The 13,022-nt window shown below is 43.4% G+C and overlaps 1 protein-coding gene across 1 annotated transcript; it reads right to left on the bottom strand.

Moving 5' to 3' along the window:
* Positions 1–12,389: 12,389 nt before the first annotated feature.
* On the bottom strand, positions 12,390–12,776 carry LOC101835069 (60S ribosomal protein L36a-like). Its single transcript, XM_005072773.4, has one exon. The coding sequence runs from the start codon at positions 12,746–12,748 to the stop codon at positions 12,428–12,430; it is 321 nt and encodes a 106-aa protein (XP_005072830.1). The 5' UTR covers positions 12,749–12,776; the 3' UTR covers positions 12,390–12,427.
* Between the last annotated feature and the right edge of the window lie 246 nt (positions 12,777–13,022).

Genomic DNA, 13,022 nt, shown 5'->3' with positions numbered 1-13,022 from the left:
TGCTTATATCCTGCTTCTGCCCAGCTACGTCACTTCCTGTCAGACAATCAGTGTTTTATTCATTAACCAATAAGAGAACATATACATAGAAGAACACTCCCCATCAGCAACAGGAAAGTAACTAATACAGCCTGTAGCTCCTGCTCCCGGGGTCCAGTGTGCTCTTCTGGCCTCCCTGGCACCTGCATTATATGCACATGCTACCCCGCACACCCACACACAGAGCTACATCACATACATATAATTAAAGATAAAAACTTTCTTTTTAAGAGGAAGAAAAGGGCCGGGCGGTGGTGGTGCACGCCTTTAATCCCAGCACTCGGGAGGCAGAGGCAGGCGGATCTCTGTGAGTTCGAGGCCGGGCTGGACCGATAGCCTCCAAAATAATACAGAGAAACCCTGTCTCGTAAAAAAAAAAAAAAAAGAGGAAGAAAAGATGAGGATTCATGTTACAAATAATCAAAATGGGCCAGGTGTTGGTGGCACACGCCTTTAATCCCAGCACTCGGAAGGCAGAGGCAGGTGGATTTCTGTGAGTTCAATGCCAACCTGGTCTACAGAGCCAGGATCTCCAAACTACAAAAAGAAACCTTGTCTCAAAAAACAAACAACAAACAAAAAAACCCAAACAAAAATAATAATCAAAATGTTTTCTCTTGGATGTGGAACACAAATAGTATAAATTTTTTTCTTTGTGTATGTCTTCCATCTATTACAAACACATATTTGTTACCTATATTTATAAAAAAATGTTAAATTGGAAAAATGTATTGATCTGAAACAGTCAAGTGGAGTAGTTGACTTTTTGCTCATTTGTGTACTTGCTTTGTTCAGTTTGGTAACAGGTCTTCAACCAGAAAAGGCAGGAGGAAGGCCGGCGAGTTTCTGGAGAGCTCCAATCACCCACTTGATGAATTTGCTCACAGCTACCCAAAAATAAAACTGTCTCAATAATCTTTTTCTCTTGGGAAATGTGCCTTTTGTTTGTTTGTTTAAGTAGTCTCATGTTCGCTTTTCTAACTACAGCAGCTGGGGGAAGATGGGTGAATGACTAATGGAGAGACACACAGAGAAGACAGAGGCTCGAACTCTTCGACTCCCAGGGAACATGAACATGCATCCTTCTCAGCTGAGCCTGTCTTTGCCTTAGCTGATGGGGCCAAGGATCCTTCCTCTCAGTGTGCAGTGCTTAACTGATGAAGCTCTCAGACTTAGGCTTACTTGACTGAGGAGAAAATTAAGCCCGGTGGACCAAAACCATCTGGGGAACATCTCATGTATATTGCTTACAGCTACTCTATTTATAAGCAGAACAGGGCCTGGGAAGCAGGTCTGATGTCCTTTTGACTGTTTCAGGGGCTTAAAGAGCTTGACCCTTAGGACCAGACAAACCTCTGCTGTGGGAAGGAGCAATACTTCGAGTTGTTTTATCACTCTTTCTGTTAGCCGTTGCTAATGTTTAGACACAGTTGAACACTTTTGTGTGTTGGTCTTCTACTCTATAACTTGTATGGATTCATTGACTGGTTCTGCTTTTTTTTGTGGCTACTTCAAGTAACGTTTTACTTCTTCCTTTCTGTTGGAAGCAGAGGATCATAAGAGCCAATGTATATTTAGACACAATGGTGTTGGTATGACTCTCCAGTATGAGTGGAGTAAAACATGGCTGACATTGGACATCCACAGTGCTATGAGTCAGCGTAAAATGGCTGACACTGGATGCCTGGGAATCCCAGAAGTATACAGTGACGTAATCTGTTCTAGAACTATTCCTGGCAGAACACCTCTTCTGTGTGGGTCTAGTATGAATATGGTTGTGAGCTCAGAGGCCTAAGTTCTTTTGTTCTCCCTTTACCGATTTGCCTGCTTATATCTGCCTGTGGAACTGTGTGCCTATATCCATGTGGTTTGCGTGCCAATCTGTGTCTGGGCCTGTTCCTGCCTGTGTGTGGTACAGGTGGGCCTGTGTGTGCATTGTGCATGAGTGCTTGCCTGTGGCAGCCTGCCCAGTGGCTGTAGCTCAAATTGAAGAATTAAATAAAGTATGTCTTATCTGACCTCAAATCCTTGTAATTGTCAACCTCCTGGCCTCCTGTGACCTTCCTGCTTCCTAGTAGCTCACATTTATCAGTCTGAAGACTTGTGTTTCTTTTTCTTTCATATTTGCCTTGACCAAAAGCTAGAAGGGTCAATGATTGACATTCTTACCTTATTCTGAACCCTAGGTGGGGAAAAGATTCAGGCTTCTGGTGTGTGTGTGTGTGTGTGTGTGTGTGTGTGTGTGTGTGTGTGTGTGTGTGTGTGTGTGTTGTTTTATATTTATGATACTTGTTTGTTTGGTTTGGTTTTTTTGTGGGGGGGTTGGGGAGACAGGGTTTCTCTGTGGTTTTGTAGGCTGTCCTGGAGCTAGCTCTTATAGACCAGGGTGGTCTCGAATTCACAGAGATCCACCTGCCTCTACCTTCTGAGTGCTGGGATTAAAGGCATGCACCAGTGGTTTGACTTTTGCAAGATTATAAAACATAGTTACATCATTTCCCCTTCTCTTTCCTCCCTCCAAACCTTGTCATATACCCCTCCTTGCTCTTTCAAATCCATGACCTTTTCCCCCCTTTATTCTTATTATATACATATGCATATATACAAATATATTCCTATATATAACCTGCTCAGTCTCTATAATGTTACTAGTATGTATGATTTCAGGGATGACCGTTTAGTATTGGATGACCAGGTGCTGTGCTCTTCCCTAGGGAAGACTATTTCTCCCACCCTCAGCATTCCTTAGTAGTCTGCAGTTCTTTGTAGAGGAATGAAACCTTGCTGGCTTTCCCCTGTCCACTTTGGCATGTCTGTTGGTGTCATCCTTGTTCAGCAATCATGTTAGTGAGAACTTATGGGTGCAGCTTCTGATGTTACTAGCAGACAGTCTTACAGCAAACTCTAGGGTCCTCTGACTCTTACAATCTTTCTGTCCCATCTTCCACAATACTCCTGAGCCTTTGATACAGTAGTGTTTTTTTTAATATTTTATTTATGTATTGTGTATACAGTCTTCTGCCTGCATGCTAGCAGAAGGCACCAGATCTCATTCAAGGTCATTGTGAGCCACCATGTGGTTGCTGGGAATTGAACTCAGGACCTCTGGAAGAACAGTCAGTGCTCCTAACCACCGAGCCATCTCTCCAGCCCAGTAGTGTTTTTTTTTTAATGTGGGCTCCACAACTCTGTAGTTTCTTTCTTTTTTTTTGGTTTTTACGAGACAGGGTTTCTCTGTATTGTTTTGGAGGCTGTCGGTCGAACTCACAGAGATCCGCCTGCCTCTGCCTCCCCAGTGCTGGGATTAAAGGCGTGTGCCACCACCGCCCGGCAACTCTGTAGTTTCATTGGTTGTGGTTGTCTGTCTCTGTCCTTGATGATAGATGAGAACTGCACTTCTCTGTGGGTATAAGGACAAATGTTTAAATTGTTGGCAGGGGTTACGATCTCGAGCTTCCTGCCTCAGTTTCCCAAGTACTAGGGTTACAAGTGCCATTGTGCCCAGTAGGATTCAGTAATTCAATTTTAAATTATCATAGAAGTTGTGAGAGTTTTGAACCTGGGTCCTGTGCAAAAGTTACAAGCACTCTTACCCTCTGAGCCATCTCTCCAGCCCTTCCCAAACCAGACTCAACTTATACTTTCCTGAGACGGATGTTGGACACTTGATATACTCGGTGGGCATTTGTTTTTTCTACTTGCAGAACTGATGATTCGGTTCATTAACTGATTACGTGAGTTAGAGAGTGCTTGATTTCTGTGATTCTTTTACATTTTAGAGAATAGTCCCCAGTGGGATGTGTAATTGGTGCAGATTTTCTTCTATTGTGGGCCTGTCTCTTCAAGCTGATGATGGTTTGCTGGAGCCTGGGGAGGGGGCTCCATGGATTACAGAGCACTTGCTTCCCAAGCCTGGCAACCTGAGCTGACTTTGCTTTTCCCCAATGCCAAGTAAAAAGTCAGATGATTGCCTGCATTTGTAATTCTAGCTCTCGGGCAGTAAGGTGAGAGGTGGACCCAGGAGAATTGGGCAATGCCTCCTCTCTCTCAAATCTCCCTCTCTGTCTCTCTCTGTGTGTGTCTCTCTGTCTCTCTCTGTGTCTCTGTCTCTGTCTGTCTCTCTCTGTGTCTCTCTCTGTGTGTCTCTCTCTCTGGGGGCAGAACGATTTGAGACAGAATTTCTCTGTGTAGCTCTGGCTGTCCTGAAACTCACTTTGTAGATCAGGCTGGCCTCTAATTCAGAGATGTCTCTTTCTCTTGAGTGCTGGGATTAAAGGTGTGCACCACCGCTGCCTGACTAGAAAAGCTTTTTAACTCCATACAATAACATTTGTCAGCTTTTGCGGTTAGTTACTGTGCTATTGGAGTCTTTTTGTTTTGTTTTGTTTTGTTTTGTTTTTTGTTTTTCGAGACAGGGTTTCTCTGTATTGTTTTGGAGGCTGTCCTGGCACTTGCTCTGTAGACCAGGCTGGCCTTGAACTCACAGAGATCCGCCTGCCTCTGCCTCCCGAGTGCTGGGATTAAAGGTGTGCACCACCACAGCCCGGCTGGCTGGAGTCCTTTTAAAAAGTTCCTTGCCTATTCCCTATTCCTAAAGCCCCCCCCCGCTCCTTTTTTTTTTTTTTAAAGATTTAAAAACTTTACCAGTCTTTTGCCTGAACGTTTACTTGTGGACTGTATGTTGGGTGCCTTCAGAGGTCAAAAGAGGATATCATAGTTCCGGGAACCGGAGTTACAGGTAGGTCGTTGAGAGCCACCACATGGGTGCTGTGAACAGAGCCTGACCCTCTTCTGCTGTGATGGGAATCTTTCTGCACACCACCAGTGAGAGTAGAAGAGAAATGTCTCTGGTGGACCAAAGCCAGGATAACTCCTAAAAGGCTTTGATCCTGGGTCCAGTCAGTATGTATTCTCATTTTATACTCTGAAACAACAAGTAGGCAATCGAGTGAGATTTTACAGAAACATCCGTGGCAGTCAGCAGATCATTTAGGGCAATGACCCATGCTTGCCAAGCAGTGGTACAAACAAAACTTTAAATAAATCACTAGTCAGATGGTGGTGGCACACACTTTTAATCTCAGCACTCGGGAGAAATCTCTGTGAAACAGGCGGATCTCTGTGAGTTCAAGACCAGCCTGGTGTACAAAGTGAGTTCCAGGACTGCCAGGACTGTTACACAGAGAAATCCTGTTTTGAAAAATAAAAACAAAAAATGAAAAAAATCAATAAATGAGTAATATTTGGTCTTTTCTACTTTACAGCCAGTGCTCTTAACTACAGAGCTGTCTCTCTAGTCCCATTAAGCCTGCATCCAAGCTACTTCATCTATGGCTTTTTTTTTTTAAGATTTGGGGTCTTACATTAATGTGGGGACACCAGACCTTGAGCAGAGACCCACTTCCCTATCGGCCTGGGAGTAGGCAGCTGTAAGACAATGTTTACTAAAAACATGTTTACTAAAAACAATACAATGCCCGGGGCAACAAGTTCCTGAAAAGGGCTGGCCCACAGGAACTGCCCTGACCTCCACCTTGTCCAAAGACTAACCGCCTCTTCAGATCCACCCACCTCCACCTCTGGTGTCAGGGTATATAATAACCAGCCAGAATAGGAATAAAGGAGAGCCTTCTTGAGGAGCCTTCTGGTCTGTGTTGTCAATCGCCGACACCCTCCACACATTCTCGGACCCAGGCTGCGCAGCATGTGCGGCACATTAAGATCTTTAATCCACTCTAAATTCTTTGTCCAGGGTCAGAATAAGGATCTAGTTTCATTCTTTCACATAAGGATATCCTGTTTCCCAACAAAGTTGCCTTTTTTTCCAATGTACGTTTTTGATGCCTTTACAAAGACTGAACGACTATAGAGGTATAGGTTCATATCTGGGTCCTCTATTTTATCCCGTTGATCTACAGGTCTGGTTTGTTTGTTTGTTTTATCAATACCATGCTGACTATGATTCTATATATAGGCTAAGTGAATGAAAGAAGAAATAGAAAGGAGGGACATAACTGCTCCTAGGCGTGGAGGAGGAGAAAGCTTACTGTAACTAAGAGCATAGCCAGAGACATCTAGGAGAGTCCAGAGTGAATGTGACCCTGAGCCACGTGAGGGGGGGGGAGACAAAGGGGGAGGGGGGAGAGAGGAACCAGGTGCAGCTGCCTAGAAGGGCAGAAGGTAAAAGAATGCCAGGTAGCCTAAATGGCTGGATTTGCTGAGCTTTGATGGTGCACGCCTTTAGTCCCAGCACTCAGGAGGCAGAGGCAGGCGGATCTCTGTGAGTTCCTGTAGACCAACCAGCCTGATATACAGAGAACAAAATGGCTGGATTATAGTGAAGAGCCTCTGGGGGAATGGCACCCAAGCCCTTTAAGTAGAGACTTTTACTGTAAGGGGCAGGAATGCTATCCCTACTCTGTAACAGTTAGGGACTGAGGGATGCTGGGAGGACCTGACAGCCAGGTCCTCTTTGATATGTTGAATAGGCACCTCCCATCTGTCCCAGGCTTTGAGACTGAACACTATATTCATGTGTTATGATGTCTCCTGCCTCCTTTTGCTCCTGAGGATTGCTCTAGCTAATTGGGGTCTTTTTGTGCTTCCATATATATGAGTTTTAGGATTGCTTTTCTGGTCTGTGAGGGATGTCATTGGAAATTCGATGGCATTTGTTGACACTGTAGACTGCTCTCAGTCATAAGGCCATTTTTCATGGTATTAATTTTGTCAATCCATGAGCATATATGTAGTTATCTAATTTATATAGTTATGTAAATATATGTATTCATCTAACATATATGTTCATCTACATCTAACATCTTCCTCAATTTCTTGCTTCAAGCATTTTATTATTTCTTTGTTGGATTTTTTGTTTCTTGGTTTGTATTTTTGTTTTTTGAGACAAAGTCTCTCTACACAGCCCTGACTGTCCTGGAACTCACTCTGTAGATCAGGCTGGGCTCGAACTCACAGAGATCTGCCTGCCTCTCCCACCCCAGTGCTTGGGATTAAAGGCATGAACCATCACCGCTAGTTTCACCATAGATCTTTGTTAAGTACTCATTGTATAGGAATGGTCAGTCATGTGTGGGAAGCTTTCTTCCCTTCTACCATGTTGAGCTAATCTAACTCAACTGAAAACCCCAGTCATTAGTCTCATAGCTGGCCTTTCTGGTTTTTTGTTTGTTTGTTTGTTTTATATTTCTGACGCAGAGTTTTACTGTGAGAGCTATCCTGGAACACATGGTCTTCCTGTTCCAGCCTCTGGAGAAGTGCTGTCACAGACGGGAGCCAACATCCCCAGTCTTGCTGGAGAGTTCAGTCTCCATGTAGTTGTAGCTTTTAGGAGCCCATCAGTAGTATTAACTACCAGGGACCGTGAAGAATAACAAAGGTGCCTTAGTCACACAAGAAATCCCAACAATTTTCCCTAAGGAATGGGAAAGCCAGCCAAATCCTTTATTAGAATTTTGAAGTTCATTTCTTGAGAATAGTGTGTCCCCTGGGGAGGTTGTGGCACACACCTTTAATGCCAGCATGACTGAACTTGGAAGGCAGAGGCAGGCAGATATCTGAGTTTGAGGCCAGCATGGTCTACAGAGGTCCAGGATAGCCAGGGCTACACAGAGAAACCCTGGCTCAAAAAAAAAAAAAAAAGCTGAGTGGTGGTAACACATGCTTTTAATCTCAGAACTCAGGAGATTAAACTCAGAACAGGTGGATCTCTGTGAGTTCAATACCAGCCTGGTCTACAAATTGAGTTCCAGGACAGAGAAACCATGTCTTGGGGGGGAAAAAAAGAATAAAGTAAACTGTATTCTATATGTTAGGAGTGGGTCGGGAGGAGCTAGTTGTATCAGTTAGAAACTGACAAAGCTCTCCATAATCACAAAGTTCTAATCAACTAGTCAACCTTGTGCTATATTCAGTCAGGGTCTGGTTATTTTTGTGGGGCCATCAACTCCCAGGTTCCTTTGCCAACCAAACACCGTGTTTTATGTGTACAGAGAGCAAACCCTGCTTTGTGTCCCACAATGGTAGGAAGGTCCAGTGGTAGAGTCTGATAATGATGAGCCTGAGTCAGCAGGAATGCAGTTTAAGAGAAAGGAAATTAGTTGTGAACGCCATTAAGGAAGAAACTCTTAGAATTTTGTTAGCGTTACTAGCCATCATGATCCAGATCTTATTCTTTTCTTTTCTCTTACCTCTCTGACATAGCATTGACACAGACATATAATAAGTGTTAGACCTCAATTAAAATAATCAAGAACACTGTATGACCTAAAGAAATAATGTATCAGAAGAGAGAAGGTATTTTTACTAACCAAGTAATCCTTAAGTGCTTTAACCAGACTGGCTATATGTGTTTTGTTTGTTTGTGTGTGTGTGTGTTTTTTTTTCGAGACAGGGTTTCTCTGTGGCTTTGGAGGCTGTCCTGGAACTCGCTCTGTAGACCAGGCTGGCCTCGAACTCACAGAGATTCGCCTGCCTCTGCCTCCCGAGTGCTGGGATTAAAGGCGTGCGCCACCACCGCCAGGCTGTTGTTTGTTTTTTTTTTCCGCCTGAGTCTGCAGTCATTTATATTCTATGAAATACTTTATTTTATGTTTTCTATATTTGGAATATTTTTTTAAATTCTAGTTGTCTTTGGGCCCCTTTGAATTTTTTGGGGGGGTGGGGATTCGAGACAGGGTTTCTCTGTAGCTTTGGAGGCTGTCCTGGAACTAGCTCTTGTAGACCAGGCTGGTCTCAAACTCACAGAGATCCGCCTGCCTCTGTCTCCTGAGTGCTAGGATTAAAGGCTTGTGCCACTAGCGACCATGACAAGTCTTATAAAGAAAACAATTAATTGAGGTGGCTTACTTACAATTTCAGAGGTTTAGTCTGTTACCATCATGGTGGGGAGCGTGATGGTGTACAGGCAGACATGGTGCTGGTGCTGGAGAAGTAGCTGAGTGAGAGTCCTACGTCTTGCAGGAAACAGGAAGTCGGTTAAGACACTGGGCAGTATCCTGAGCATAGGAGATCTTAAATCCTACCCCAAAGTGACATAATTCCTTTCCAACAAGACCAAACCTACTCCAAGGCCACACCTCCTAATAGTGCCACTCCATTGTGGTCTTTCATTCTCTCTCTCTCTCTCTCTCTCTCTCTCTCTCTCTCTCTCTCTCTCTCTCTCTCTCTCTCTCTCTCTCTCTGTCTTTCTCTCTCTCTCTTTCCAAGACAGGTTTCTCTGTATTGTTTGGAGGTTGTCCTGGAACTCTCTCTGTAGACCAGGCTGGCCTCAAACTCACAGAGATAAACCTGCGTCTGCCTCCCGAGTGCTGGGACTACAGCCATGTGTCACCACTGCCCGGCAAGGGGAGGGGGGGCGGACATTTTTTTCAAACCATCATGTCATCCTTTCCCATGTACCAAATATTATTGATGGCCTGGGTAGACAAGAAGCCAGACATGAGAGATCAAAATTTTAAAACTTTTGTAGTCAGAGTCAAATCTTGTTTTTTATTTATAATCAGAAAAAAATGGGAATGGAATATGAATCTTTTTACAATATTATCTACCTATTTCTCACTTGAAAAATATGAGTAGTGTTAAAGTTTTCTCAGGGTAGCTTGGAACTCACAGAAATACATCTACCTGATTTTGTCTCCTGAGTCCTGGGATTAAAGGTATGCACTACTATGCTCAGTCAATTTTATTTTCTTTTTAGAAATTCTCTTTTCTTTGTTTTTCCCTTTTGCTTGTGACTACTCTGTGGTTCTTCCAACCCATTCAGTGGCTTGAGCAATGGGAGCTGATTTCAGTCCTCATTGACTAGAGGGGGCTCTCTGGACCTTGGGAGGTGACTGCTGGTTAATCACAGAGGCAGTCATCACCTCAGGTGAGCATCTGTCCATTCCTCGGCCACAGTCTGTTCAGCTGGGCTTGCTCTTCCTTCGGATTGCTTCAGCATCTCTGGAGAAGTAGACATCCACCAGGATCTCCCATGGATGCTCACAGGAGATGATGTCATGTGTGCACAGAACTTCCCAGGTCAGCATCCACATCAGACCCGGTGAGTGAGCTCCCATGTGACACTGAGTGATAGTCGACAGGTTGAAATAAGATGCCTTTTGTGAGGGACTGGTGTTCAGCCCTGGGCTCAGTCACCACCAGAAGACGTTGTTCCCTGAAGGATGCTTGGAGCTGGTTAATGAAGCAGTCAGCAATTAAAGCGAGTGGCTCCGGTGACAGCAGCAAAGGTCAGCACAGCTCACTGGCCACTGCTCTTGGAGGAGACGGTGATGACATCAGTAGGATTCTCCATGGCAACCATAGCTAGAGATGATAGCAGCAGCTTCTCCCAGGTCGTCTATGGATTTATGTTGTAGAGGCCATCACTCTGCCTTTTTCAGGTGATTCCTTCTAGAAATCAAAGTTAGTTCCACCTCACCGGGTTCCTGATGAAAGGGCACCCTTCCCCTTCATTTGCAGGACATTGAAACTCTGGACCTTGTGTGAGCTTCCTTTCGTTGTGACCAGAAGCAAGAGCCATGCCCTATGGACTCCTCTTTGGGCAGTGTTGAAAAATATATTTACTTTTTTTTTTTTGAGTGGGTTGGAGGGGATAGTGTAATGACTAAATTACAGTAGTGTAAAGGAGGTATCAAACCATGTAATAACCAATACCAACTGTGGATATTCAGGAGGTTTTTTGTTTTTGTTTGTTTGGTTTTTCAAGACAGGGTTTCTCTGTGTGATAGCATGTCCTGGAGCTTGCTTTGTAGACCAGGCTGGCTTCGAACTCACAGAGATCCACCTGCCTCTGCCGCCCGAGTGCTGGAATTAAAGGTGTGCACCACCACTGCCCGGCCGTTCAGGAATTTTAATCCTGACTGCCCTATGGACACCAGGAAGTTTCATTTAATTAAGAAGCATAGCCCCTTAAGATAGAGTCTTATGTTATGGATTCTTTCTTTTTTGAAATAACACTCAGATTATATGCCCTATGTGAACATTTAACAGTTTTTGATGTATGTCTTTTTATGATGATGACTTTTAGTTTATTGTGTCCTGAAATTCTTAGTCCCAAAGCTATACCCCTAGAGATGTATCCTTTGGTTCTAGTATTTGGTCAGTTTTGATAACACACTCATACACTCATACACACATACACAGACACACTGAATGCTGTTCTTATTTGAGGTTGTTTCTGTATAAATTGGATAAAAAAGAGTCAACCTGAGGCTGGGGACAGAGCTGGGGGTGGGGGTAGAGTGTGGGCTGCACCAGAACAAAGACCTGAGTTTATACTCCAGCAACCATTTAAAAAGCAGCATGGGTCTCTAGCTGGAATCTGGTACTTGCCATATAGGCTAGGCAGGCTGGCCACAGAGTCCCAGGCAGCTTCCTGTTTCAACCTCCCCAATGCTGGGATTACAAATGCAACACCATTCCCTAGGTTGACTCTAACTGAGCTATGGAATACTTTGAAGGCTCACTTAAATTAAGAAACATGCACAAACAAATAGATAAATAAAATGGAAAAAAGGAGACTCAAATTAACTCTGAAGTCTCACTTACCTCTTAAAGATACCTTGTAATAATAGTGTGTGATTCCTCCCTTTAGCATAGGTGGCTTGTCTGCTTAATAATTATTTTTATAAGGAGAAAACTGATGTTTTCTAAAAGGGATATCTCTTAGATTTGAAAGAGCTAATGAGAGTCTTTGGCTAAGGAAGTCAAAGACCTTCATCAATTTTAATTATTCATTTTTTTGCCATCTATTTTACCATTGACTGAAGGTTGTAGGCGCAATGGAAATTTCACACAATGCCGGGTGTTGGTGGCGCATGCCTTTAATCCCAGCACTCAGAAGGCAGAGGCAGGCGGATCTCTGTGAGTTCGAGGCTAGCCTGGTCTACAGAGCTAGTTCCATCCAGGACAGCTTCCAAAACAATACAGAGAAATCCTGTCTCAAAAACCAAAAAAAAAAAAAAAAGAATAGAAAAGAAAAGAAAAATTTACACAATGGGTCTAATTTTACAAGTAAATTTAAATACTTGTTTATTAAAATGGTTCCATAATTATTTTGTGATTTATTTATTCCTATTCTGCTGTTGATATCAAAACTGATAAGAGTTGAAGATGTGGCACAGTTGACAGAGCACTTGCCTAACATGCACCAAATTCTAGGTTTTATTCCTATTACCACATAAACCAGCAGTGGTGGCACATATTTAGAATGCTTGGAAGGGGAAGCAGGAAGATCAGAAGTTCAAGGCTCAACCTAAGCTACATAGATCATAAAGAAAAATTAAATATGACATTTGCAGGAAGATGGAATCCATTATGTTTTTTTTTTCTTTTATTGTGATTTTATTGTCTTCATAACACGATCAGCTTAGAACTGGATCACTTGGCCCTTTCTCTTCTTATCACCTCCCAGTTCAAAATGCTTGCGTCTCTTAATAGCCAGCATCCTCTTAGATCTGCAGTTGGGCTCAACACACTCAAGCCTCAGCACAATCTTCTTTGTAGTTTTAGCCTTTTTCCGGAAAATAGGCTTAGTCTGCCCACCATAGCCACTCTGTTTCCTGTCATAACGCCGCTTTCCCTGGGCATACAAAGAGTCCTTGCCCTTCTTGTACTGTGTCACTTTATGGGGCTGGTGCTTGCCACATTTCTTGCAAAACGTCCGGCGGGTCTTAGGAACGTTCACCATGTTGGCGGGAGCGATATCGGCACAGAAAGCGGAATCCATTATGTTAAAAACTAAATAAGCCAGACTGAAAAAAGACAAACGCAACATACTTTCTCTCATATGTGGAGTTTCTATTTATGAGCCTATGTGTTATATATACGTCTGTATTTATATGTCTTTGTAGACCGTGAAACTAGAGAAAGTATCATGAGAGGAGAAAAAGAGGGTTTTTTTTTTTTTTTTTGGTTTTTTGAGATAGGGTTTCCCTGTGGCTTTAGAGGCTGTCCTGGAACTC

The sequence above is a fragment of the Mesocricetus auratus genome, unplaced genomic scaffold, assembly GCF_017639785.1.
Source record: "Mesocricetus auratus isolate SY011 unplaced genomic scaffold, BCM_Maur_2.0 Super-Scaffold_15014, whole genome shotgun sequence".
Taxonomy (NCBI): domain Eukaryota; kingdom Metazoa; phylum Chordata; class Mammalia; order Rodentia; family Cricetidae; genus Mesocricetus; species Mesocricetus auratus.
The sequence above is the reverse complement of the archived record's forward strand: the minus strand, read 5'-3'. Positions and strand labels throughout refer to the sequence as shown.